Source organism: Antennarius striatus, chromosome 13 (assembly GCF_040054535.1).
Source record: "Antennarius striatus isolate MH-2024 chromosome 13, ASM4005453v1, whole genome shotgun sequence".
Lineage (NCBI taxonomy): Eukaryota > Metazoa > Chordata > Actinopteri > Lophiiformes > Antennariidae > Antennarius > Antennarius striatus.
This window is the reverse complement of record NC_090788.1, coordinates 3,910,001-3,932,147: the sequence shown is the minus strand read 5'-3', so window position 1 is coordinate 3,932,147 and position 22,147 is coordinate 3,910,001. Positions and strand designations below refer to the sequence as shown.

Sequence of the window (22,147 nt, the reverse complement as noted above, 5' to 3'; positions counted from 1 at the left end):
GAACACGACAGTTTCCGGTTTTCACCGAGTAAAGCCGAGTGATGGGAATCAGCTGACTCGTCCTCTACCGATGGGACGTTTCCTATTTTTCTTAACCAAAAGTAAACCAGTTGATTGATCAACGAGTCCGAACTGAAAAATGCCCTCACTTCTGTTCTGCGGGCCAAAATTGGCCGCATGCGGGATCGTGATTAGCATCTGGGGAGTCATCATGCTGGTAAGACATAAGAGCTCAATTTGGGGAGCCGACTATATCCTGGAATTATATTTAGCTGTTAGCTAGCAAACCTTTCGAGGTCACTGGCGTTTTATTTATATATATATTCAGGCCAAAATAGATTTTATTTATCGCCTGATTCGCGAGATCTGAAAGATGTTTTGTTTTTGTTTGGGTTTTTTTTCTAAATTTCGAAAAAAACAAACAAACCCTTAAACGTTATCCGGGAAATATATGGCACCCAAAAAAAGGCCATGCTAAATTTAAGTCACGGTAGAATCTAACGTAACTTACTAACTGTTAATAATCGATCAATCCAATGGTTAGACTGATCGATTATCTTAACTATTTGAGTCTGAGTAATGAACGATTTAGAATCGTCTTAAGTCTGTTTGAATACTGAGCAGCTGATTTTACAACCGGTAATGTATCGGTGTAGTTCAGTGTCAGTTCATTGAAAGCGGACGGACGGAGGTACAGTCGGTCATCGGCTGATGGGACAAACGTTAAAGCATGACAATTATTATCTGATTAATTCGAGGGTTTTAAATGTAGGAACTAAAAACACCCTTTGAGTCATGTGACTTATTTCTGTCTCCACGTGACGTTTAAGAGCAGGAAGTCAGATTTTCCATAAATAGCTTGTGTAGCTTATAACAAATAAGTCACAGATGTTTATAGGTAGTTTCCAGATCATTATATATCTAAATGACTTATTATTATTATTTGTGATATTTGTAAAAGCTCGGATCCCGGATCCACCTCAATTTGGAATATTCTTTTTTTGTCCCAATCTAAATACAGGGCGTGATATACAGAAACCCTAATAAACGTGACCTTTGACCCTCTATTCTGCAGAAACTTTTCAGTTGTGGCCTCTGTTATGTCAGCAAACCACATTTTGAGCCCCCTGTGTTGTTTTCCTCCAGGGAATGTTGGGAATCTTCTTCAGCGCGAAGTCAGCTGTGTTGATCGAGGACGTCCCATTCACTGAGGATGACATTCATAAAGAGTGAGTAACCACCATGGCCTTTGATGACCGACAGTCCAACGTTGGACTGTGATCCAGATCAGTCTGTCAAATTAAGTCACCGTACTGATCGTTTCTTCTTGTCTGCAGTCAAAACCCACCTCAGAACATCTACAGTCTCTACAACCAAGTTGGCATCAACTGCTTCATCGCCGCTGCCATTTATGTGGCGGTGGGCGCCGTGTCTCTCTGCCAGGTGCGACTCAACAAACGGCAGGAATACATGGTGACATAAGCGACTGCTAGCGTGACCTGACCTCTGACCTGACCTCTGAGGAGACAAGGTCCTGAGCTCAGCAGCCAGAGGTCATCTTCTGTCCATATAGTTTCTATACAACTTCTTCACATCAGCCAGTCAGCAACATTTACATCCCAGAACAGTTGGTTGGCTAGGATGTTGGTGTGGTCAGAAGCTGAAGTATTTATTTTCAAGTTTAAATGTTTTGTCAGCTGTGATGTTTGTTGTGTAGTTGTATGAAATGTGGCACCATTCCTCTAAAAATGACCAAATGTCGATTCACTTCAAACTCCTGCATGTCAGAACAATTTAATTTCCGATTTACAATTAAATGTCTTATCTGGAGTTGACAGCAGACAGTTAAAACAGACTTTCTGCTTCTCATTTCTGAAAGTGCAGCAGTGGTTTGGTGAAATAGTTGTTCAGGCTGCTTGGGTCAAAATGTGCAAAGTTATAGAATTTGTGTACTCGCAATAAAGTATCTGTGAGTAAAAACTATGCTTTTTATTGTAATTTTTAATTTCTCAAATTCTTTGAAGTTTCCTCTAAAATATGTTCAGGTTGTTTTTCACCAGGAGTAACAAGGTTTTGGTTTTGTGCGTCTTGTGAATTTCAAGGCTGAAACAGGAAGCTGAAGAAACTAAAATTAAATCATTGGCTTTATTGACTTTATTAAAAAATACCAACAAAGTTGTCAAACACACAAACACTCATCTGATTTGCATTCAAACCAGCCAGAGAAAAATCTACAAAAATAGACCATTCAGCATCTTACACTTTGCATGTTGAGCTTTTTGTCCTCGGAGTTGTCAGCAAACCCACTTGCATGTCGCCACTCGCTTTAATAACATTACGTCTTTATTCACATATCGACAGATGAGCGGTCGCACAACACTCAACTTACAAATCTCTAAATGGAAAAAAAATTGCGTTGTCTGACATTTCCAGAGGTTCTTGCGGGGTCAAATTTTCTCAACTGCAACTAAAAAGAAATGTCAAGAAATAAAGCTGTACTTTACAAAAAAAAAAAAGATAAACAACAACAGAACTTAAAGATGCAGTGGAAATATAAATTTTACTCCTCGGGTTCCTGAACAGCTCCAATAAAATCGAACACCAAGGTGTTTGGATTTTTATCTACACATTTTATATCCAGCGCTCTGGCATCTACTGGTTTCTGTGAATCCACCTGCTCCAGTAATTCTGAAGATTTAATTCAAGTGGAAATCAGCTGACATCCTTCCTCAGTCATCGGCCACACAAAACATTCTGATGGAGCTCCTTAGTCCAGATAAACATTTTATGGAGTTTCATAGAACCTACAGCTCCAGAGAGGAATGAGGAGATTGAAGGGTGATCTGTCATGTCGACATAGAACCGGATCAGGATCCGGGACTTCAGGTACTCGTCAAACCTTGATGTTCAAATTTGGAGACCAAAGTAAACCTACGGGGCCACCACCAAACCACCTGGTCAGGAGGTCTGATGGTGGCATCATTTCATCGGTTAACGTTAAATGTGGCTCTAAAGCATCACGCCCAAACACACATGATGAACGCGTTGAAGCTCTGTGCCTGTTTTCTACAAACTGATGCCACTGAAGAAGCAAAAACTCCTCCCCTCAGTTCAGGGCTACAACAAACCAAACCTTTTAAGGTTGCGATGGTTAAGTTGCTGCTGCGCACTCATTGGCTGACGATAAGCTGCTGTAGATATGACTGCGTCAGGCCTCGCAGCTCGTCCAGCGTGTAATCCTCTGGCATGGGCAGGCGGGTGATGTGTGGCGCCAGCTGGGCAAGCGGGATGCTGTGGGAGTCGGATGCTGCGTCGCCCTGCTGCAGGCTCATCACCACGCGCAGGATGTTGGCCACACGTTTCGCCATTTCTGCAAGGAAGGAGTGAGAGGAATGAGAGTGAAATTGTCATTCCTTATCTTGGACGACAAAAAAGAAAAGACAAACTCAAACACTGGTAGCTTTCAGCTGGAGGGAGACACAGAAGTGGTGCCCTCACCTGATTGGGCGAGGCGGTCTCTGGCGGTGCTGCAGGGCAGAAGCTCGATTCGGCTGCAGAGTGACGTCACATCAGTGTAGAGGCGCTCCAGCTCGTAACTGGTGTTTTCCATCTGGGAGTGAAGACAAATGTCAGAGGTCAGCAGCCAACACAACACTGACAGTGTTCTCTAGAGAGGGAGGGGACGGGGGTACCTGCTGGATGTCCTGCAGAGTCTTTATGACTCTAATGTAGTCCAGGTAGACCCTTCCCGCAGTGTCCCAGTCCTGAATGGTGGCACTGTGTTCAGGGACCGCCAGCCCCTCCAGGAACTCCAGCAGGTAGTCATGGTTGTCGTTGACAATGCAGTCTACAAAGAGCCAAGAGGGACAAAAGAAAGATGCAGAAAACAGTGTTGGTTTTAAAGTATTTTCCAGGGGAATAGAGAAACAGGAAGAGCAAGCCCAAACCTGAGGCCAGATGTTGGATCAGGAGTCGGTGGCACTGATTCCAGTAACCGGCTCGGAACAAATGCAGGGCCTCCTGGTGCCTGTCGCCGTCACGACGGGCCCGGGTGGCCTTGGCCTCATGGATCCACCCCTCTGGGACCAGCAGCCTCTCAGTTAGGAAGCGTTCTCTCTGGACAGACTCCTCTGTCTCCTGTAGGGGGCAGTGGAGGGTCAGCACCTCCCTCACAGCTCGCTCCCGCTGACTAAAGAGACACAGAAGGAGGTGGTGATGCTCACGCAGGGAAACATACATCATTTAATACTTATGTTAAATGTTTGCATTGGTATTTGGACCATACTGGCCGTAATATTTGGTTTCATTATGATTGCAGCTGCTTCACTTTAAAATGTCGAACAAACGGTTAGTCTGACGTACACGTGGTCGGGGATGTGCAGCAGGATGAAGACGGCCATGTGCCACAGGCCGGCGCTCTCCAGCTGAGCGGCGTAGCTAGCGTGAAGGAGTCCCTGTCGCGAGGCGCTCAGGTGGGTGTAGTGCAGCGCCTGCAGGACGCTCCACAGGTGCCAGCTCAGGCGGTAGTCCAGACGCTCCCAGGTGACGGTCAGAGGCTCCATCAGCTGCTGCAGGCTGTAATGTCTGCAGGAACACACACAAGCATCAGAAAGCGTTATGATCGCTCTGAATAACCGATCAATCAATGATGTGGTGGTTTAACAGGGCTCCCGCCGCTGACATCAGCTGGTTTACCTGTCACTGTACAGTTTCAGCAGGTGGAAGCAAAGGTCATGCAGCGGCCGTTGACACTCCTCCGCTTCCTCCTCCATGTCTAGCTCCTCCGACTCCATGTAAGGAGGCCGGGGGGCGCAGGCGTACTTCTCTACCTCAGAGGAGCCCTGCAGAACAAAAGAAATCACAACAGCCATCAGCGGCTTCAGAAAAAAGAAAGAAAACAATTAAAATCAATCAGTGAAGGCTGAGGGAGGCTCACCTGGAAGGCAACCTCATATTTAGCGAGGGCGTCGGCCACAGAGGCGGTCGGAGGCAACATGAACCAGAGGTGGACCGCAACGCAGCGCTTCCAGTCCAGTTCGGAGCAAACGTTCACCACCGAGTCAGACGACTGCCAGACCTGCAGGAACAGGAAGCGCCATCAGACGCACTTTCATCAGACATCAAATGTTTTTAAACTTCCTTCCATTCTCAGATGAAGGCTGTCAACGTGCCAGAGCGGCTTCACAAACAGGAAATTAATCAAACGCATCGTACAGGTTTCCCAGCCAGGAGGGCGAAGATGCGCAGCCGCTCCTCCGACAGGTAGCAGTCCGTCTTCATCCGGTTCCAGTCGGCGAGCTGAAGGGCCAGCAGGTCCCGGCAGTACTGAGAGCCCATGGCCTGAGACAGCAGCAGGGACAGACGGTGGTCCCCTGGGGATGAACCGTATGTTAGAAGAGCTGTTAGCATCAACTTTACATCGTACCGCCTCCGTCCGTGTCCGCTGAATTTTTAAAAAATGCTTCTGTTTGATCTGCACGACATCACGATCTCTATCGCCTTCGTGTCTGCTGTGTATTTCTTCAGCTTTAAGTAGAACTCACCTTCCTTTTGAGCGAGTCGACACGCTTCGCTGATCTGGTTGCCCGTCAGGTAGCTGAAGATGGCCTCTGTGTGATCGCCCTTCGCTGCCAACGCCACCTCCTCCATCACCCTAGAGGTGGCTCCACGGGACAACCAGGTGGAGAAGGTGCGTCTTCTCGCCAGCTGCTGATCGTAATCACTGGGATTCTCGACATTTAGCTCCTGATCAGAGGGGCCCAACCGGCCCCACAAGGCTTCACATAAGGTCCAGACCTCAGACCAGTAACCCAGGAGCGCTGGAAGAGGAGCAGAATGCAATTCATGCAAAAACAATATCCTGAAATACAATATCCTAAAACGATCCTGAAAGAAGTTTTCTCTTACGGTCTGCGTCTCCCCGTTTAGCGCTCAGTCTGGTGATCCACTCAGCGTATTCTTGCAGCGCCGCCACTCCGGACTGTGGTCGGATTAGAGGGCACACGGTGGCGTCTGGAGTGTCGATGGTGCTGTGCTTCAAGCAGATCTCCAGGGGGCGCTGAAGCACAATCTGGCTCCCCTCTTCTTCCTCCTCCTCCTGGATGGTCTTCACAGCTGGAGGTTCCAAACCCTCCAGCTGCTCCAACACCACCTTATAGGGAGTCTCTCTCAGTCTGCAGGAGAACACACAACAATACACAACACATTCTTTTTCCTCCATTTACTGGTTCCTTTACTTATTTGATCAGAACAGTGTGATGAAGAATGAATCCACAACAGAACAGGATGGAAGTGGTGTCAACACAAACCACGGCAAGCTGTGTGTATCCAACTTACGGTTTGCTTCTGGTAGGTTTTGGCAGGAAGTTGAACTCGGTTTTGCCTGTCAGCACTTGGTGTTCAGAGTCTTTGCTTGACAGGGCGCTCAGGCGCTGGCCACAGTGCGCCAGCATCCAGCCGGGACCCCACCCCACCCGAAAAGATCGACTCGCAAACAGCCCGGCGTCCATCAACAAATTCCCCTAAAGTAAACAACACAAAGCATCAAATTAACCAGAGAAGGTTGGTTTGATCTTCATTTCACAAATTTGATTTAACTGACCTTCCCCAGAGTGACCGACTGTTTGAGGGGGACCGGCCCACCCAGGCGCCGGACGCCAACTGTCCTGATGGAAGGCTCTGGGGTTTGAGAGGGGAGCATGAAGGACGAGGGTCCTGGCACGGCCCAGTGTGACGAGCGAGGAAGCTCGGCGGGTGATGGAGATGTCCGATACATAGGAGGATGAAGAAGAGGAGGAGGAGGTGGTCTAGGCGATTCTGACAGCTGGGAGAGGAGTCCACTGGTAAAACGAGTCTGGAGGAGACCGCCCACTACAGAGAGAGGTTTGTTTAATCTAACTATTTACACTTTAAATCACACCAAAGGCTCAATGAGGGTTAAAGTTGTCTTTTTGCATTTCTGAGGTGATATAAATATTTATTCCTGCACTAAAACAGTTAGATGATGAAGATGAAGAGACAGTCTTGCGATTCCTACCGGAGTGACGGCTTTGAGTTCCTGGCAGGATGAGGCGAGGGGACGACACATCGGAAACCTTTGTCGCTGCTTGATTTTGGAACATGTCATTCTCCTCTTCCTCATCAGCAAACAATGATGCCTTCATGATCTGAAAAACAGAGCAGATTTGATGGACTTTACTCTGGTGCTGCTCAGATGGACTTCCTGCCTGCGGGTGTAAACGGCGGCTCTACCTGGAGGGTGTGCGGGTTGATCCCCAGTGAGGCCGGGATGTGGCCGGTGGAAGAGACGCCATCGTGATCTGCAGAGGTCAGACCCCCGAGCTTCCCTCCCGACATGTCGGCCTCCTGCGCCATCATGTCTCCATCCTCGTCTGCTGTCAGCATGCTCTCTGCCGGGAAGCTCTGAGTGATGTCTGCCATGTCGCTGTCCAGCTCCCCCACGCCACCCGGAACATCCATGACAACAGTGGACTGAAGATTCACACAAGAGTTAGCGACAATCATGGAGTTCATTGGTGAACTTAATGACTGGCTATGACCTGACTTCAGCTGGTTTTACTGAGCTGTTTTAACTGCAATCCAGATGAGAATCTATATTTTCTAACAGAAAACTAAAACATGTTTCTTCTTTCTGATCAGGACACAGCTTTCACAGAAGCTGCTCTTGACACAAACTTAACATACAACAGATGAAATTATCTTCAGTAACTTTATTTCTTTCATTAAAAGCAGAAAACAATCTGTCACACATCTCATATATTTGACTTTGATGGCAAATCTTAAATTACTATTAGCTCATTTTAAAACGCTAATAAGAAGAAAGAAGCTTTATTGATCATTATACAATCGTACAACGAAATTACGAGGTCAGATGGAGAATTGGTGGAGCTGCTGCACCCTGGGCGCACTTTCCACTGTGGGACAACATGACCTAAACATCCTTAGATTTATATTTTCCTGATGCTGGGGATAACCGGAGAACCCGGAGAAAACCCCTTCAGACACGGAGAGAACAGGCAAACTCAAAAAAGGCCATGTTGAACCAATGACCTTCTTGCTAATAAATCTGTAGAAACGTATAAAAATACCAATTAGCTTTAATGAATTTGAAACCTCCTGTCAAATATAAATGTCCCATCAATAATAAAATAGATGAGGTCTCTCCCTATAGCTTTGGATCAGAAGAGACCAGAACCACACTAAGAGTTGGATCACCTTCTGGAACAATCCTAACCAACCTCCATCAATAATATGAGTTTCTTTCATACTTAATCTAATACAGAAGTGACTTTCTGTCATGGCAAATTAAGTCTGAGCCTAGAAAAACCCTCTGGAAGAAGATGGACCTTCTGCTTCTCTTTAGGACAGATTTGATGAAGGACGCCATCCCGCTGCTCATCAGTCGAAGGAAAATATATCCGGACTGAACTTGGGAAAGACCTCCTACTCAGGCTGCAACTTGAAAGTTCCCAGAGGTGTTAGTTTTCCATAGAAGATCTCCAAAACCTTCAGTTGCCACCAATGTCTTATAACCTGTTTAACTTTTCCACCACGCAGTCTTGTGTATCTATTTTTTTTTCCATCTTTCCCCACAGATAAATCGTGAAATGCACCTCGTGATCCTTGATCATAGATGTGTAAACCTTTCATCTTTTGTGCACTAGTATAGCCACCTTCTGCAATCTCATTTCTGAAAACGTTAAATATGTCTCATCACTTCAATTTAAGGCAACAAAACTGATCATTACTGGTTTGGTGCCCAAAAACTGACCATTTATCAAACTCAATAATGTCAGCAAAATAAACATTTTCGGAGGAAGTGAGAAATACTTAAAATGCGTGCATTGTGTGTGAAAGTGATAAAATAGAATCCACGTCTAATGGTTTTAAAAGGGAGGTCAAGTTCAGTCCCTGGGTGGGTGGGGGGCACAGATGAAGTTTCAGCTAAAAATCACCGACAGGCCAGACACCAAAACACATTTGAGTGAAACATTCCATTCATCATCTCTGAGGTGTCAGTGAGGATGAGGAGGGGGAGGAGTGGTGATGGTGGCAGGCTGCTATACCTGAGCCTGTGGCACCACCTGCTGCTGGGAGGCGTGAGGATGCTGATGCGGCCTGGGGGGAGGAAGTGGCATCATCTTGATCTTCTTGGGGTCGGTCTTAGGCAGGACGTCCTCCTCCTCGTCAGAGTCCTGCAGGCCATATTTTGAGAAATGGGCCACCTGTGGGAGGAAGGAGAAGTCAGTCAGACCTGACAACAACTTTAGAGCCAGAAGAAGTAAAAACACACTTGAAGTGACACAAAAAAAAGTATGAGATGCAAAAATAATGAAGCAGCAGAGGATCAGTTTCTAGCAGGAACTGACCTCAAACACCCAGGATCCAGTCTCAGGTCTGTACTCCAGGAAGCGGGCTCCCTGTCTGCGGGAGGCCCTCTCCAGCCGGCCCTCGTAGTTCATCTCAGTCAGTCGCTCTGGGCTCCTGATCTGAGTGCAGGTAGTCTTGTCCTGAGGCCAGACGCCATCCAGAGTCACCTCTGCTCGCCTACAACGGAATCAGGAACAGCAACACTTCAACCAATTTAGAACTGTGCAAAACTGTTCCCTCAGACCGCCCCATAAACAGCAGTCCAATTGTAAAACATATACTGGCCTAACCGTATCGCCTGTTTGCTCACCTGTTAAGCCCTTCCCCCTCCAGCGGCTTGTTTTTGTCGTCCGGGTACACAATGACCTCTTTGCGCCTGAAGTGGACAATCTCGTCCAGGTTCAGTCCCGTCACGTTCACCTCGCCGGGGAAGAAGATGGAGCCATAACCTGAACAGAGGAGTGGGAGTCATCAGGTGTTGGTTGGTGCTAGCCGCTCATGCAAACGCTCTTATTAGCATTTTGACAAGCTGTTTGGACTGAATGCATCATTTGCAAACAATTCGGGTAGAAGGCGTTACCTTTCCTGCCGACAGTGAAGTTCTCTACGACACACTCTCCGTTGTCGTCCACCATGTTAGCCAGATGCTCCATGGAGGGGATGGTGTAATAACCCACACGGTTCAAAACGATACCTGAGAAACAAAAACAACACATTTGATTTCCGTGTGCCACAGTCTCATTTAAGTGTCTTTTTAAGAATAAATGTGCAACTGTAGGTTTTAAATGATACGAATCCTTCAAAATAAGAAGGGAACTGTGGATCAGAAGTGATAAGTGTTTGTTTCTGACCTGCTGGGTGAGGAGACTGCTGGATCTCCAGCTGCTCCTCCTCCCTTTCCTCCTGCAGAGATTCTTCCCCAAGAGACGCCGACACGTCCTCACTGCTCAGCTGCAGCGAAACAAGAGAAGCAACGATCAGAATTCACACACAGACGACTTGTATTTTCATTGGACTTTATATTTAGTAAACTAAATAAAAACTGACGTCGCTGACCTCTAGACCGTCCCGGGCTACTTTGTGCACGTTGAGGTCAATGATGGTGTCCTGCAGGTTGGTCTGGGCACGGCCATGTGGGATGGGTTTGGCAATTGGGTTAACGTAAAACTGAGTGACCTCTGGGTCGTCGTCGGGTCGGCTGCAGGGGGGAGGAACCTCCCTCAGCTCCTCCTCTTCCTCCAATTGACTGCAGAATTTAAAACAGTGCATTAAAATATTTAAAGATAATGTCGCAGAGTTAAGCTTAACAAAAATGCTGTGACTAATCATAAGACACTTCTCAAAGTGAAAGGCATTCATTCATTTTTTTTCAGTAATATTTTGGCAGCGCTTCTACAGACCTGTGTCCGTTCTGGGGATATTCTGCAGGAGATGCCAGGTCATCCGTCTCTTTGTTGATTGGACTGCTGTACTGACTGCTGTTCAGGTTCTTCAGCACAAGTTTCTTGATGCTCTTCCTGTCGACAACAAATCAGGTCTGTAAGAATTATTTCATTGCAAATTACTGTTATTTGTTTTATTAATTTAAGCACCTGCTGCAGGCACATGCGTCGGTGAGAGATTTTCAAACCCTGCTGCCGTGGTGATCAGACAGTTTACCTGGGTACGAAGGCCCCGTTGGTGAGGGAGGGCTCATCATCATCCAGGCCATCAAAAAGCTGCGACTTGGAGGCCCCTGATGATGACAATGCCTTGGGGCGGAGCCTGATCGCAGGTCGAGGTGTCAGTTTGTAATGAGTGGGAGTGGTCAGAGCTTTCTGAGCCGCTGGATTGGTTGGCTTCAAACGCTGTCAGAGCATATAAATTATAATCACATCAAAAACTGCCTCAGTTTAAATCAACTATAAAACGCAGTCGCTGCAGCTGCCTCACCTCCTCTTTCTTCTTGGGGTCGGACAGCTGGTTTCTGAAAAGCGACGAGTCTCCATATGGTGAGTAGGCCAAAATACTGAGCTGCTGTTGAAGCATGGCTTGCTGGGCGGCCACAGCATTAGGATCTGTGAGAGCTGACGGGAATGTGCAGGAAAAAATCATTACGAGTGCTCAAACTGTGCGGGGAGAGAAGTCAAACACACCGAAAATAGAGACGGCCACAGCGTTTCAACTATCTGTCGTCACCCATCTGTGGGGTTCTGATCCATCACTCACCGACAGGTTGCTGCGTCGCGCCGAAGCCCAGGGTGTTAGTTCCACTGTTGAAACCGGTCGTTCCGAACGTCCCCAGTGTGGTACCCAGTTTGCTCTGGTTACCGAAGAGCGATGGCTGTACTGTGCCAACTGCTCAACATAAACATTTGTGTGTTGCTTTTTATATACATATATTTATATATATATATAGTCTAACATCACAGATAACAGAGACCCTGGACATATTTCATGGTGACAAATGTAATTATTAAATATAAAGTTTTTGATTCATTTCCTGTACACTGATTTATTCTTTCATTCGCTTGTGCACCGTGAGCTAACTGGATTGGAATCATCCTGAACACGTATAAATAACCGTTACATTTTTCACCACCGTTATCATCATCCCAAATACATTTTATCCCTTCTGTACTTCATAATGAGATTTGTCACTGTATGTCTGCTAACAATTTCATCTACCATGGCTCCAATCAGGTGGTACCTGCTCCGAAGGTGGTTCCTAGTCCAGTCCCCAGTCCTCCAGCGGCTGGTTTGTTTCCGAACAGACTCGATCCAGCAGGATTGGCCCCAAAACCTACCCCAATAAAAAAAAAAAAAGACAAATTTTAGTTTCTCTGAACGACTTCCTTCTCCAGTTCTTGTTCTTGTATATCACCCACCTCCCGTATGAACACCGGGAGACTTACCAAAGGCAGAGGTGTTGGTTCCACCCCCCAGCGTGAGGGCTGGCTTGTTGCCAAACAGCCCAGTGCTGCTGCCGAAGGATGTGGCGCTGGTGGTGGTGGTGCCGAAGCCAGTCGTCTTATTACTAAATAAATTCTGTGGTACAACAAACACAACACACACAAATTCTGAGCTTCAGTCGAACCTTCAGGAAGCTGACTCCATGTCCAGACACGCAAAGATATGCAGATTAATTCTACATTTGAATTGATAATAATCCTAAAAAATTGATTACACTGTTTCTGTTCAGATAATAATAATCTGCATGACTGTGAAGCCTGAATTTGTCACTCTGTTCATACCTGAGTGCCAACATTTCCAAATCCAGTGTTGGGTTGACCAAAAAGCGCAGTTGGTGCTCCGAAGCCCGTGGCGGTGCTAGTCTGAGTAGTGCCGAACAACGCACTGGGCTGAGCTGCAGCCGGGTTCCCAAACAATGCCTGAATCAGAGGACAGGACCAGTGTGAAAAAAAACATCCGCAAAACTTAGGATGAGGAGTAGGTTCTTTGTTAAATAGTGACAAAGAACTGCTTCCACTCTAGACATGATTCAAAGTTTTACCCAAAGAGGGGATTACAGGGATGAGGCCAGACATCTAGAAAAAATTTTATTTTAATTTTTTCATAATGATAAACAAATATATATTACTTTAAGTTTACTGTCCCTTTAACTTTAGTAAAATAGTTATGTTTGAGTCAAATCTTTTTACTTTTGCTGGATTTTAAATTATTGCTGGTTTATCTCTGTTCACATGTTGTCTTTACTTAAATATCATTTTGTGCTTTTAAAGACAATTTTAAACTTGACAGTGACATAAAAAGTACATCCATGTTTCCTAAAATGCTGGATTGAAGATACAGTATTTCTCGAAATGAAAAAAAACAACAACAAAAAAACATCAGTAAAACAGAGTGACTCACCATGTTGCTGGTGTTGGCCGTTCCCATGCTGTTAGGTGTGCCGAAGTTGAAGCCAGTGCTCTGTGTGGTGGTCGGCTGACCAAATGGCTTGAAAAGGTTGCTGCTTGGTTGTTGGGCCGGCTGACCAAACAGGTTTCCTGTGGTTGCGCCGAAACCACCAGTGGCTGGGGCTAGGGAGAGGACAAACATTCTTCATTAATAACAAATTATACAAGACCCAATGCAGTCGGACTGCAACATCCCACAAAGGGTAGGTAAGGTTACCATGAAAGTAGTACCTGACAAGTGCATACAGTAGCTTTGACCATAAATCAAAGCTAGTGCATACAGTAGGTAGATCTATGGTCTTACTTACACTGGCCTTCTCCCTCATCTTTCTGACGAACACTAATAATTACAATACATCACCGCTTTGAAGCGGGGTGTCAAAATTCTGCAAAAGGTTATTAGATGATGGTTTCTGTGTGACTTAGACTGGTGACGAGCTACTGGCTACTGTCAGCACTTACTTGGTGTTCCAAATGTGGTTTTGTTTGGTCCAAAGGAAAAGGTGTTGTTGGGAGTGGAGGAGTTGAACAGGCCAGTGGAAGCACTGGATGTGGCCGTATTGGTTCCAAATAAACTGCCTGTCCCTGCAGTCATCGAGTTGGTCGGGCCCTTCCTGCCCGCATTGTAATCCTCAAGTCTCAATTCCTGTAGGGAAAAAGATAAAAGGGTTAAACTCAGAGTACATGAGAAGAAATAAGTCTTAATCTGACAGGAAAGCGTCCCATTTGTCCAGTTCTCTAACAACGCAAATCATCAAAACGGCATTCACTGTTCTGTTCTCAGCTGCAAAATAAGAATTTCAATTTAAAAAAAAGGGAAAAACAGTAAATTTTCTACAGGATTCAACAACTCCATTAACTCTTAATTTATTTTAGTGCATTTCCTCTAATTCTACAGATTTCCTCTCACTTCATCAATGAGCAAAAAAGCTCCACAATCCTGCCTTCCAATCTTTAAGCATCCAGGTGCTTCATAATAAACACAGAATTCTCTTCTATCAAAATGTAATTATACTGACTCATAGTAAACTGTAAATGAATGTTAAAAAGTACTTTACTTGACTCAATATCACAACAATATCTAGACATGAACAGTGCCTTAGTCTTCAAGAAACGAGCAGCAAAGCTAAACTAAAACACCATTCAAAGGTGAGGATTCATTGAAGTTCCGGGCAAATCAACTCTCTTCCCAAAAAGTGATAATGCACCAGTTTCCAGAACCTTCCATTGCTGAGAGCTCAGACGCAAATTGCTCAATGATTAAAAGTAACCCCAACTCACCTCTAAAGATTTGTTTTCATACTCCTTCATGGCTGTGATACACTGGTGTTTGGTGTTGATACTCGTGGTCACGCCTGCTTTGACCATTGTGTCACTTCCTGTCGGAGGCTGAAGGGGGAAAAGAAATTATATTTAAAATGCAGCAAAAAGTACAAGCATTAAAATGTTTGTGTTTGACACACATCACAGTGAAAAGCTTCATTTGATCATTATATTCACCGCTACTTGATCAATTGTGTATAAGTTTAGACTTATCTTTACAATATATTTATTTTTACAGTAAGTACACATTGATATTACATGAAATCATAAAATACAAACACTGTGAGACATCACAGCTGTGACCTGGGACAAAAAACAAAATTTGCACTTTACAGCCAGATGTGTGTCTGCATTAGTTACAACTCACATTGAATTTGACAGTTGTTCCTGGCTGCTGTGCGGCAGAGAACCCAGAGCCTCCAAACAGGGAGGTTGTTCCGCCAAAAGGGTTGGAGGTGGTGTTGGTCGCCCCAAACAAGCTGCCGGTGCTGGTACTGGTTCCAAAGTCTAGAGGGAAAATGTGTGTGTGCGTTATTGCAACTGTGTATTTAAATACACACTTCAAACAAAGCTGATGCACGTTTTTTAATAACATTTTAATTAGCATAACATTGACTTATAGGTTCTCTTTTCCTTGATTTCGGAAATTCACCTCTGGTCGTGGGTTTCACGACTAAATATACTGAGATTCCAAAAAAATAAAAAATATATTAATCTTGTTAATGACACCAACATGCTTTTGACATCGATGCTGGACTAAATCAAAAGCAGATTGTCAATGTTGATTTAATCTGATGGACTAACACCTAAATAAATAAAAGTGCAAACTGTACCGTGAGAAGAATGAATAAGGAGGGCACTCACTTCCAAAACTGGTGGGTTTGTTGGCACCAAAAGCATTGTTGGGCTGGGAGAACAGTCCGCTAGACGTGCCTGTGCCAGTGTTGCCAAACAGGCTCGTCGATGTGCCGCTTGCTGCACCAAAACCAAAGCCGGTACTGGTGGAAGACGTCGCCGGCTGGCTAAATGTACTAGTTCCAAACATATTTCCTGATGGAACAGATGTGAAAATGCCTTCATCTTTAAAATCCATCTAAATATCTACAATGTTAAATATTTTAATAGAACTAAAACACTACAGGACTGAAAATAACTAACATTAAAAAATGTTCCCATGCAAAAATGAAAGACAAAAACTGACAAACCAGGTTTATTTTGTGTGGCACCAAACAAGCTACCGGCATTGGTGGTGGTCCCAAAAGCAGAAGTCCCAAAGGCCCCTGTTGTCCCAAAACTTGCATCTGCAATTGAAGTTGACATTAGCATTAGATGACATAAGGACAACAACGAGATGAGGGTACATGCATTACTTCCTAAAGGCTTCTATATTACCCTCCAGCCAAGCCAAGAACTAGTGGACTGAGCTACTGCTGCCCAATAATATCGCACATACATCTGGATGTATCGCAACAAACAGGTGTGTTAGCAAACATTGTTTTTTTCTGCACTACATAATCGAATTTCAATGTAGTGTTTTTTTGCTCATAACGTGTCAGGTTAGGTTGCTAACCTGTCAGCTGTGTGAATCCTAGAGTTTAAATAAGTTTAACAACTTACTTTGTTGTCCGAAGGTCGATGCCGCACCAAAGCCCCCAGTCCCCCCACCAAAGGGAGTTCCAAACGACTTATTGAACATCTTGTCCTGCTACCAGGACAGGATAAGACTTTAGAAAAGGAACCTCTTCTCAGATTATCTTCAGTTGCAGCACTTCAGAACTGAGAGAAACTAGAAAACAAATGTGAAACAGAACACTTCCAAGTTTAGCTTCCACACAGATACTTACATTGTTTGACATCCTAATTCATTAGAGACGTCTGTATAGTTTTTGTAAATCGTAGTATGGATAAAAGACGCACATCGACACCCAATATATATGTGTATAAAAAAAACAACATCAAAACAAACATAATAAAAAAACATCAAAGCATCCTCAGAAAAAAGTTACACCTGTCAAACATGCCTGCTTTAGTACTGTAAACCAGCTTCAGACCTAACTCTGAAAGGTACACCTGTGTGTTTTTTTCCTGAACGCGGTCGAAATCTCAGCAAAACACTTTATAAATGTAGAAACTATACTGCTGGTGGTCGCTGGTTTAGCCTATTTCAGAAAACGCCACTAGCATGGAGCTCAGATTGATTTAGCTGACGTCCAGTTCCACGTGCAGTAAACAGGACTGTCTCACTGCCAAATACTGTGGGGCCAAGAAACATGAAGGTTAATAATAGTTAGAGGTTCTAGGGAAACAACAGGCTGTGTCTCTCCTTCACGTGTCAGAGACAGACAGACAAAAACACAAACACACGGAAGTTTCTGGCGGCTAGCTTGAACGTGCCCTCAGCATGAGTTTCCGCGTCGGCTAACAAACATGTTGACGTTAGCCTTGTGCTTGAAGGCACAAATAAAGATAACGAATATTACCTCTTAAGAGGCTAAAACATCGCAAGCTTTTACCTCGATAAAAACGCACATTATTAGCATACATTCAGAGTTATGAACAGTTACTAGCTTGAAGGTTGTCAATTACCTGCGTCAAGCTAAAGCTAGCTAGTTAGCTCTTTAGCTGACTACTTAGCTCCGCTACGTGACCGTTAGCAAAACAAATGCAAGACATGAAAGAAGTTGTAACTAGAAACATTTACCTTTGGCAAGAATGTAATATGTTTGGTTTATGTAATAATCTTCCTCATAAACTGAGGCAGCCAAGGAATCCACAATTGTAAAAACGATTAAAGTAGCTTCGCCTCGACTTTAGCGTAGCTTTGTCAGCGAGGAGGGAAAAATGAAGCAGCAGGATTCGTCATTCGCTGTTACGTGTAGAAGTGGTTTACGCCGTTTACGTACCAAAACAGATACGTACGTCACGTTTCAGACATCATCACAATACAAACATTTTGTCCAGTTTTTATCTTTTAAACAGAAATTAATAAGTAATTAGATTTTAATTTTTTTATAGTTCATAAATCCGTGACTCCACTGCAATATTTTTTTTCAGAGTGTAATTTGTTTCTGGAGACTCCGCCGCCAAAAAGATTGTCCACTACGGGGCGCAATGGTCTAATTTCTCCATATAGCTGTAGCGCAGACAATGGTCGTGCTTTTATTTTGATAGCGAGGACAGGAAGCGTATATTTCATCGTCCATTTGACTCTGGTCCTCCGGCTCGCTCAGCCTCCTCCGGTTGTCGCCATGGTGCAGATGATGGAGTCGCAGTGCGAGTATTTCATGTATTTTCCGGCGGTGCCCATCACGGATCTGTCTGACCCTGCCCGCTACCGCACTCTGCCCCGCCGGAGTCACCTCTACCTGGGCGAGACCGTCCGCTTCCTCCTGGTGCTACGCTGCCGGGACGGAGGAGCGACGCCGCCGGAGCACGGCCCCGGTAAGAACCGGGTGGGGGGGAGCCGGAACGATACGGATCCGACCGGCTATTGATGGAAAGAAAGAGAAGATAAATAATCCATTGATGAGTTTGTTGTGATCTAAGATTATTTGGGATTGATTTTCCTGACAGTAAGAATAAATCTATCAGCAGGTTATTTTCATTTCTTTTACCAGCAACAAAACAATGAGCCTTGTTCTAATGAACCATATTACAAATAAAGTAGAAAAATCAAATATTGATCAATATAAAAAGTAGCCGCGAGGATCAGATAATTCTTCATATCACATTCTGAACAAATTGGTACGAGAACAATGTGGTTGGGAGCATCTACAAGAACCTGTTTCAGGTTCACTTTGGTGGACAGTGAGGAGAAGAAGGATCAGAGCCATTCATTGTGTTGTCCTGCCTGATCTCACTGAGATGGGGGTAACACAAGTGTCCGTAACACTGTAATAAGTTAAATGACAGATAAATGTTAATTTTTTATTTTTTTTTTAATTTGTAGAACTGATATGTTTGTGATTGTTGTCATGCAGAGAGTGTTGATGGCTCTCCAGCTGGCTTTGGGACCGAGTCGTCCAGTAGCAGGGCATGGAGGGAGTTGGCCGGCTCTTTGTGTGCTGTGGCCAGTGTGAGCCCAGGGGAGAGTAGCCGCCATCGAAGCAACCATCACCACTATCACCATGATTATCAAAGCAGTGGCGATGAGGCTAACGATGATGGTGAGGAGGACTATATTGCTGCAGCTGAAGCAGCCATCGCTGCCCTCGGCAGCAGGGTGGACTCACGGTGTCGCAGCTTCAGGGACTGTAAGCCGCTGCTCATCCACAACTCATCCGGGACGGCCTCAAGGGAGTTCCGCAGGGCACCTGTTCAGGTACACTGGGGTTCATACCTACACTGACAACCATAAAGTTGGGTAATACATTCTTTTTCTGTTTGAATCGTAATAGTCTGGTGGTGTATTCAATTAGTGTAATAATTGTTTTTTGGTTTTTACCATTATTATTAGTGTTAAAAAGCCTACATCCTCAGCATCAGAGCTGCAGTCTTTACATTTAAATTGCATTTCTTCTGTCATGTCAAATTTATAACATCAGCTTTTACTTTCATGTCCCTTTTGCAACTATTACACGATTGTTACAGCCACACAATTTACAAAAAAGAGGAACGCTAAAGCCAAATAATTTGACTTGTTTGCGACACAGACGAATCATCTCCTTCATCTCGGACAGAAAACTGAAGCATCACTTTTGATTTTTGTCTCCATTCAGTCTCCTCTGGATGAGCCGGTGGTGTTAACAGATGAAGTGATTTTCCCCCTCACCGTCTCTCTGGACAAACTCCCCGTCAGCACGCTAAAAGTCAAGGTCAGGGGGGGACATCTGCTTACGTCTCTATATGGTGAAATGATTCAGGGGGAGCTTCACCCTCCAGTGTATTGCCCTTGGTTTTTCCTTTCTCTAAAATTCACAATTCCAGTATTGTGGCAACAGTGGAGGGGTAGTTGATTTAATGGTTATTATGTTTGTTCAGGTGATGGTCACTGTGTGGAAGAGGGAAGCGGAGAAAGCGGAGGTTCAGGAACTCGGCTACCTGAGTGTTCTGCAGCAGCGAGAACCAACACACACCTTCAGACATGACCTGAACACCTTCAAGGCTCAGGGTACACACACATTTAGAGGCTCGCTCTAGGACTAAGATGTTCTGACATCAACTAATTCATCAAGTGACTTCAGAGAAAATGTCAGAGTTAAGAATTCCATACAATATCCCTCAGGACAGAATTTAAACCTGTGATTATTTTTTTTGGGCTGGTCACAAAAAATACCAAAAAACGTCAGATGTTTATTTATAGTTTAGTTTGAAGAATGAAAAAGAAAATATCCAAATATCTGTTCTAATTTTTTCAGTATCACATGGTTGAATTTCTGCAAAGGAACAGAGCACAGAAGTTAATAATTGATTAACAGCTTAATAAATAAATCATGGTTGGTATCTTTTGAAACCTTTGAATACGCTGAAACTTGCAGAAGTTATAAACTCTACTAAACAAAGCATTGAAAAACAAAGAAAAAAAAGATGAATTGATAATGAAAATTGTAATATGCAGCCCACATTTACAGGATAAATTGCATTTTAAGTAATAGTCAGTTCCTCCCTCCACAGTGAGCACCACTCTGACTGTCCTGCCTCCTCCCACCGTCCGCTGCAAACAGATGACCGTCTCTGGGAGGCACCTGGCCGTCCTCAAAGGTAACGGACCATCATTTTAATACTGTAGTTGTGGGACTGGCTCCAGATCAGTTTGGTTTGTGGGATCCTGGATAGCTGGACAGAGAGAGGTTTCAGGTTTCAGCTGCACGCAGAAGTTCTCCAGCCAGGTTTCTGTTTCGCTTCATGTTCTGAAGCTCTGCTATATGTGAGCGTCTTTTACACTACAAATCATTCCAGTTATAGTTTAGTCACTAAATTGCAGCTACTATCTGCATTAAGATGCCAAATATTTTAAGTTCATTTAAAGCAGGGGGGTAGAATTTTTGGTGAATGGCAAATTGAAACAATGAAATTAGAACATGGAGCAGAATCTAAATGCCTGAAGGGAACTGTTCCCTCCTCTCCCCTCTGGTCAGTGCTGAATGAGTCGTCACAGGAGGAGGTCAACATCCGGGATGTTCGGATTTTACCAAACCTCAATGCCTCCTACCTTCCCATGATGCCAGACGGATCTGTGCTCCTAGTGGACAATGTGTGGTCAGTACATGTGTTGAGTTTGGTCCTGGTATGTTTGTAATACCTGGAATTTATTGTTAAATGTACTGCATTTAAAAAAAATAATTTTAGTTTACATCATATGTTGGTTATATTCAAACTCGATATCCACCTGCTTTTGAGCTAATGTTGCTTCTTCTTCTGCTCTGAAGCCACATGTCAGGTGAGGTTGGCATGGCATCTTTCTGCAGGGTGGACAGCCAGGCTGGCCGCCTTCCCAGCATGCTTAGCACTTTGGAGGAGCATGACTTCCACTTCCAGCTGCACCTCAATGACATGCCGCAGGATGACTCCAATGAGGTTAGTTTTTTTTTGAAGCAGTTGTCCTCAACTACATTGGATACAAATATCTTCTTTGAATGTCACGTGTGCTTGTTGTTGTTTTTCAGGGGCTGGAGGTTCCTCTTGTTGCTGTGCTGCAGTGGTCGACTCCCAAGATGCCTTTCACTAACTGTATCTACACACACTACAGGTAAGGACTAGAACACATCGCACTATTAAATAAATTTAATATGCACACAGTATTGTCATGATTTTGGTTCTGCTGGCCGTCATCTGTTTTCTCTCTTACCAATAATATTTGATCCCCTGTTTATTTAGACTCATTTTATTGTTGGTGTGTTCTAAAACGTCGGCATCACCTGTCTCAGGTTGCCCAGCATTCGACTGGACCGGCCGCGGTTCGTGATGACAGCCAGCTGTCCGAGCACCGTCAAGGTGAAAGAACACTTCAAGGTCAAATATGTTCTGCTCAACAACATGCAGGACTTCCTGGCCGTTCGCCTTGTCTGGACTCCAGAGGGTCAGTCTGTGTGACACTTTACAGTCTGCGAGGGTCAGAACCATTAAAAAAAAAAGATTTCATTAGTTGCTAAAACGATTGCGCGTGTGTGTGTTCAGGTCGTGGTCAAGGCGAGGATTCAGCGCTGGCCTCGGTGATCTGTCACAGCCCTCTCAGCAACCTGGGTCACTGTCGGAAAGGAAGCACTCTGTCGTTCAGCGTTGCCTTCCAGATCCTTAAACCGGGACTGTATGAGGTACATCCAATGTTGCATCTTCAGTTTGTGAGAATCCTTTATGTTCCTTCTTCTGACTGATTCTCTTTTCAGCTGAGTCAGCATATGAAGTTAAAGCTGCAGTTCACCGCGTCGGTGTCCAACCCTCCACCCGACGCCCGACCGCTGTCACGTAAAAACAAAGCGTCCTTCTGCTTTGCATACTATTCATTTAAAATTTGTGTCAGACGTGTTAGGTCAGCTGCGTTCTCCACGCAGGTAAAAACAGTCCCTCCAGCCCGGCGGTTAGAGACCTGCTGGACC

General features: G+C 44.7%; 3 protein-coding genes across 3 annotated transcripts in view; 2 read left to right on the top strand and 1 right to left on the bottom strand.

Annotated features, from left to right (window-relative positions):
* Positions 1–29: 29 nt before the first annotated feature.
* On the top strand, positions 30–1,983 carry rnasekb (ribonuclease, RNase K b). The gene is made up of 3 exons (XM_068330940.1): positions 30–217; positions 1,147–1,229; positions 1,338–1,983. The coding sequence occupies exons 1-3, from the start codon at positions 140–142 to the stop codon at positions 1,480–1,482; spliced, it is 306 nt and encodes a 101-aa protein (XP_068187041.1). The 5' UTR covers positions 30–139; the 3' UTR covers positions 1,483–1,983.
* Positions 1,984–2,136: 153 nt separating this feature from the next.
* Positions 2,137–17,466, bottom strand: nup98 (nucleoporin 98 and 96 precursor). Its single transcript, XM_068331315.1, has 35 exons — positions 17,314–17,466; positions 16,230–16,398; positions 15,818–15,913; positions 15,477–15,662; positions 14,980–15,119; positions 14,571–14,678; positions 13,752–13,935; positions 13,243–13,412; positions 12,624–12,761; positions 12,285–12,417; positions 12,080–12,172; positions 11,599–11,727; positions 11,323–11,456; positions 11,050–11,237; positions 10,791–10,907; positions 10,447–10,636; positions 10,242–10,341; positions 9,971–10,084; positions 9,701–9,839; positions 9,390–9,567; positions 9,087–9,245; positions 7,252–7,491; positions 7,037–7,166; positions 6,602–6,870; positions 6,337–6,521; positions 5,908–6,173; positions 5,544–5,819; positions 5,215–5,372; positions 4,937–5,077; positions 4,696–4,841; positions 4,363–4,584; positions 3,948–4,189; positions 3,693–3,847; positions 3,499–3,610; positions 2,137–3,370 (listed from the first exon to the last, which is right to left on the bottom strand). The coding sequence occupies exons 2-35, from the start codon at positions 16,306–16,308 to the stop codon at positions 3,171–3,173; spliced, it is 5,517 nt and encodes a 1,838-aa protein (XP_068187416.1). The 5' UTR covers positions 16,309–16,398; positions 17,314–17,466; the 3' UTR covers positions 2,137–3,170.
* Positions 17,467–17,860: 394 nt separating this feature from the next.
* Positions 17,861–22,147, top strand: part of LOC137606566 (trafficking protein particle complex subunit 14-like) — a 5,098-nt gene continuing 811 nt past the window's right edge. Inside the window, exons 1-12 of the mRNA XM_068331879.1 lie at positions 17,861–18,053; positions 18,593–18,933; positions 19,331–19,426; positions 19,593–19,722; positions 20,226–20,312; positions 20,690–20,810; positions 20,981–21,128; positions 21,218–21,300; positions 21,479–21,630; positions 21,729–21,865; positions 21,938–22,016; positions 22,103–22,147. The exon at positions 22,103–22,147 is cut by the window's right edge and continues 70 nt beyond it. Of these exons, the coding sequence (XP_068187980.1) occupies positions 17,861–18,053; positions 18,593–18,933; positions 19,331–19,426; positions 19,593–19,722; positions 20,226–20,312; positions 20,690–20,810; positions 20,981–21,128; positions 21,218–21,300; positions 21,479–21,630; positions 21,729–21,865; positions 21,938–22,016; positions 22,103–22,147 (1,612 nt within the window). The remainder of the gene's footprint in view (positions 18,054–18,592; positions 18,934–19,330; positions 19,427–19,592; positions 19,723–20,225; positions 20,313–20,689; positions 20,811–20,980; positions 21,129–21,217; positions 21,301–21,478; positions 21,631–21,728; positions 21,866–21,937; positions 22,017–22,102) is intronic.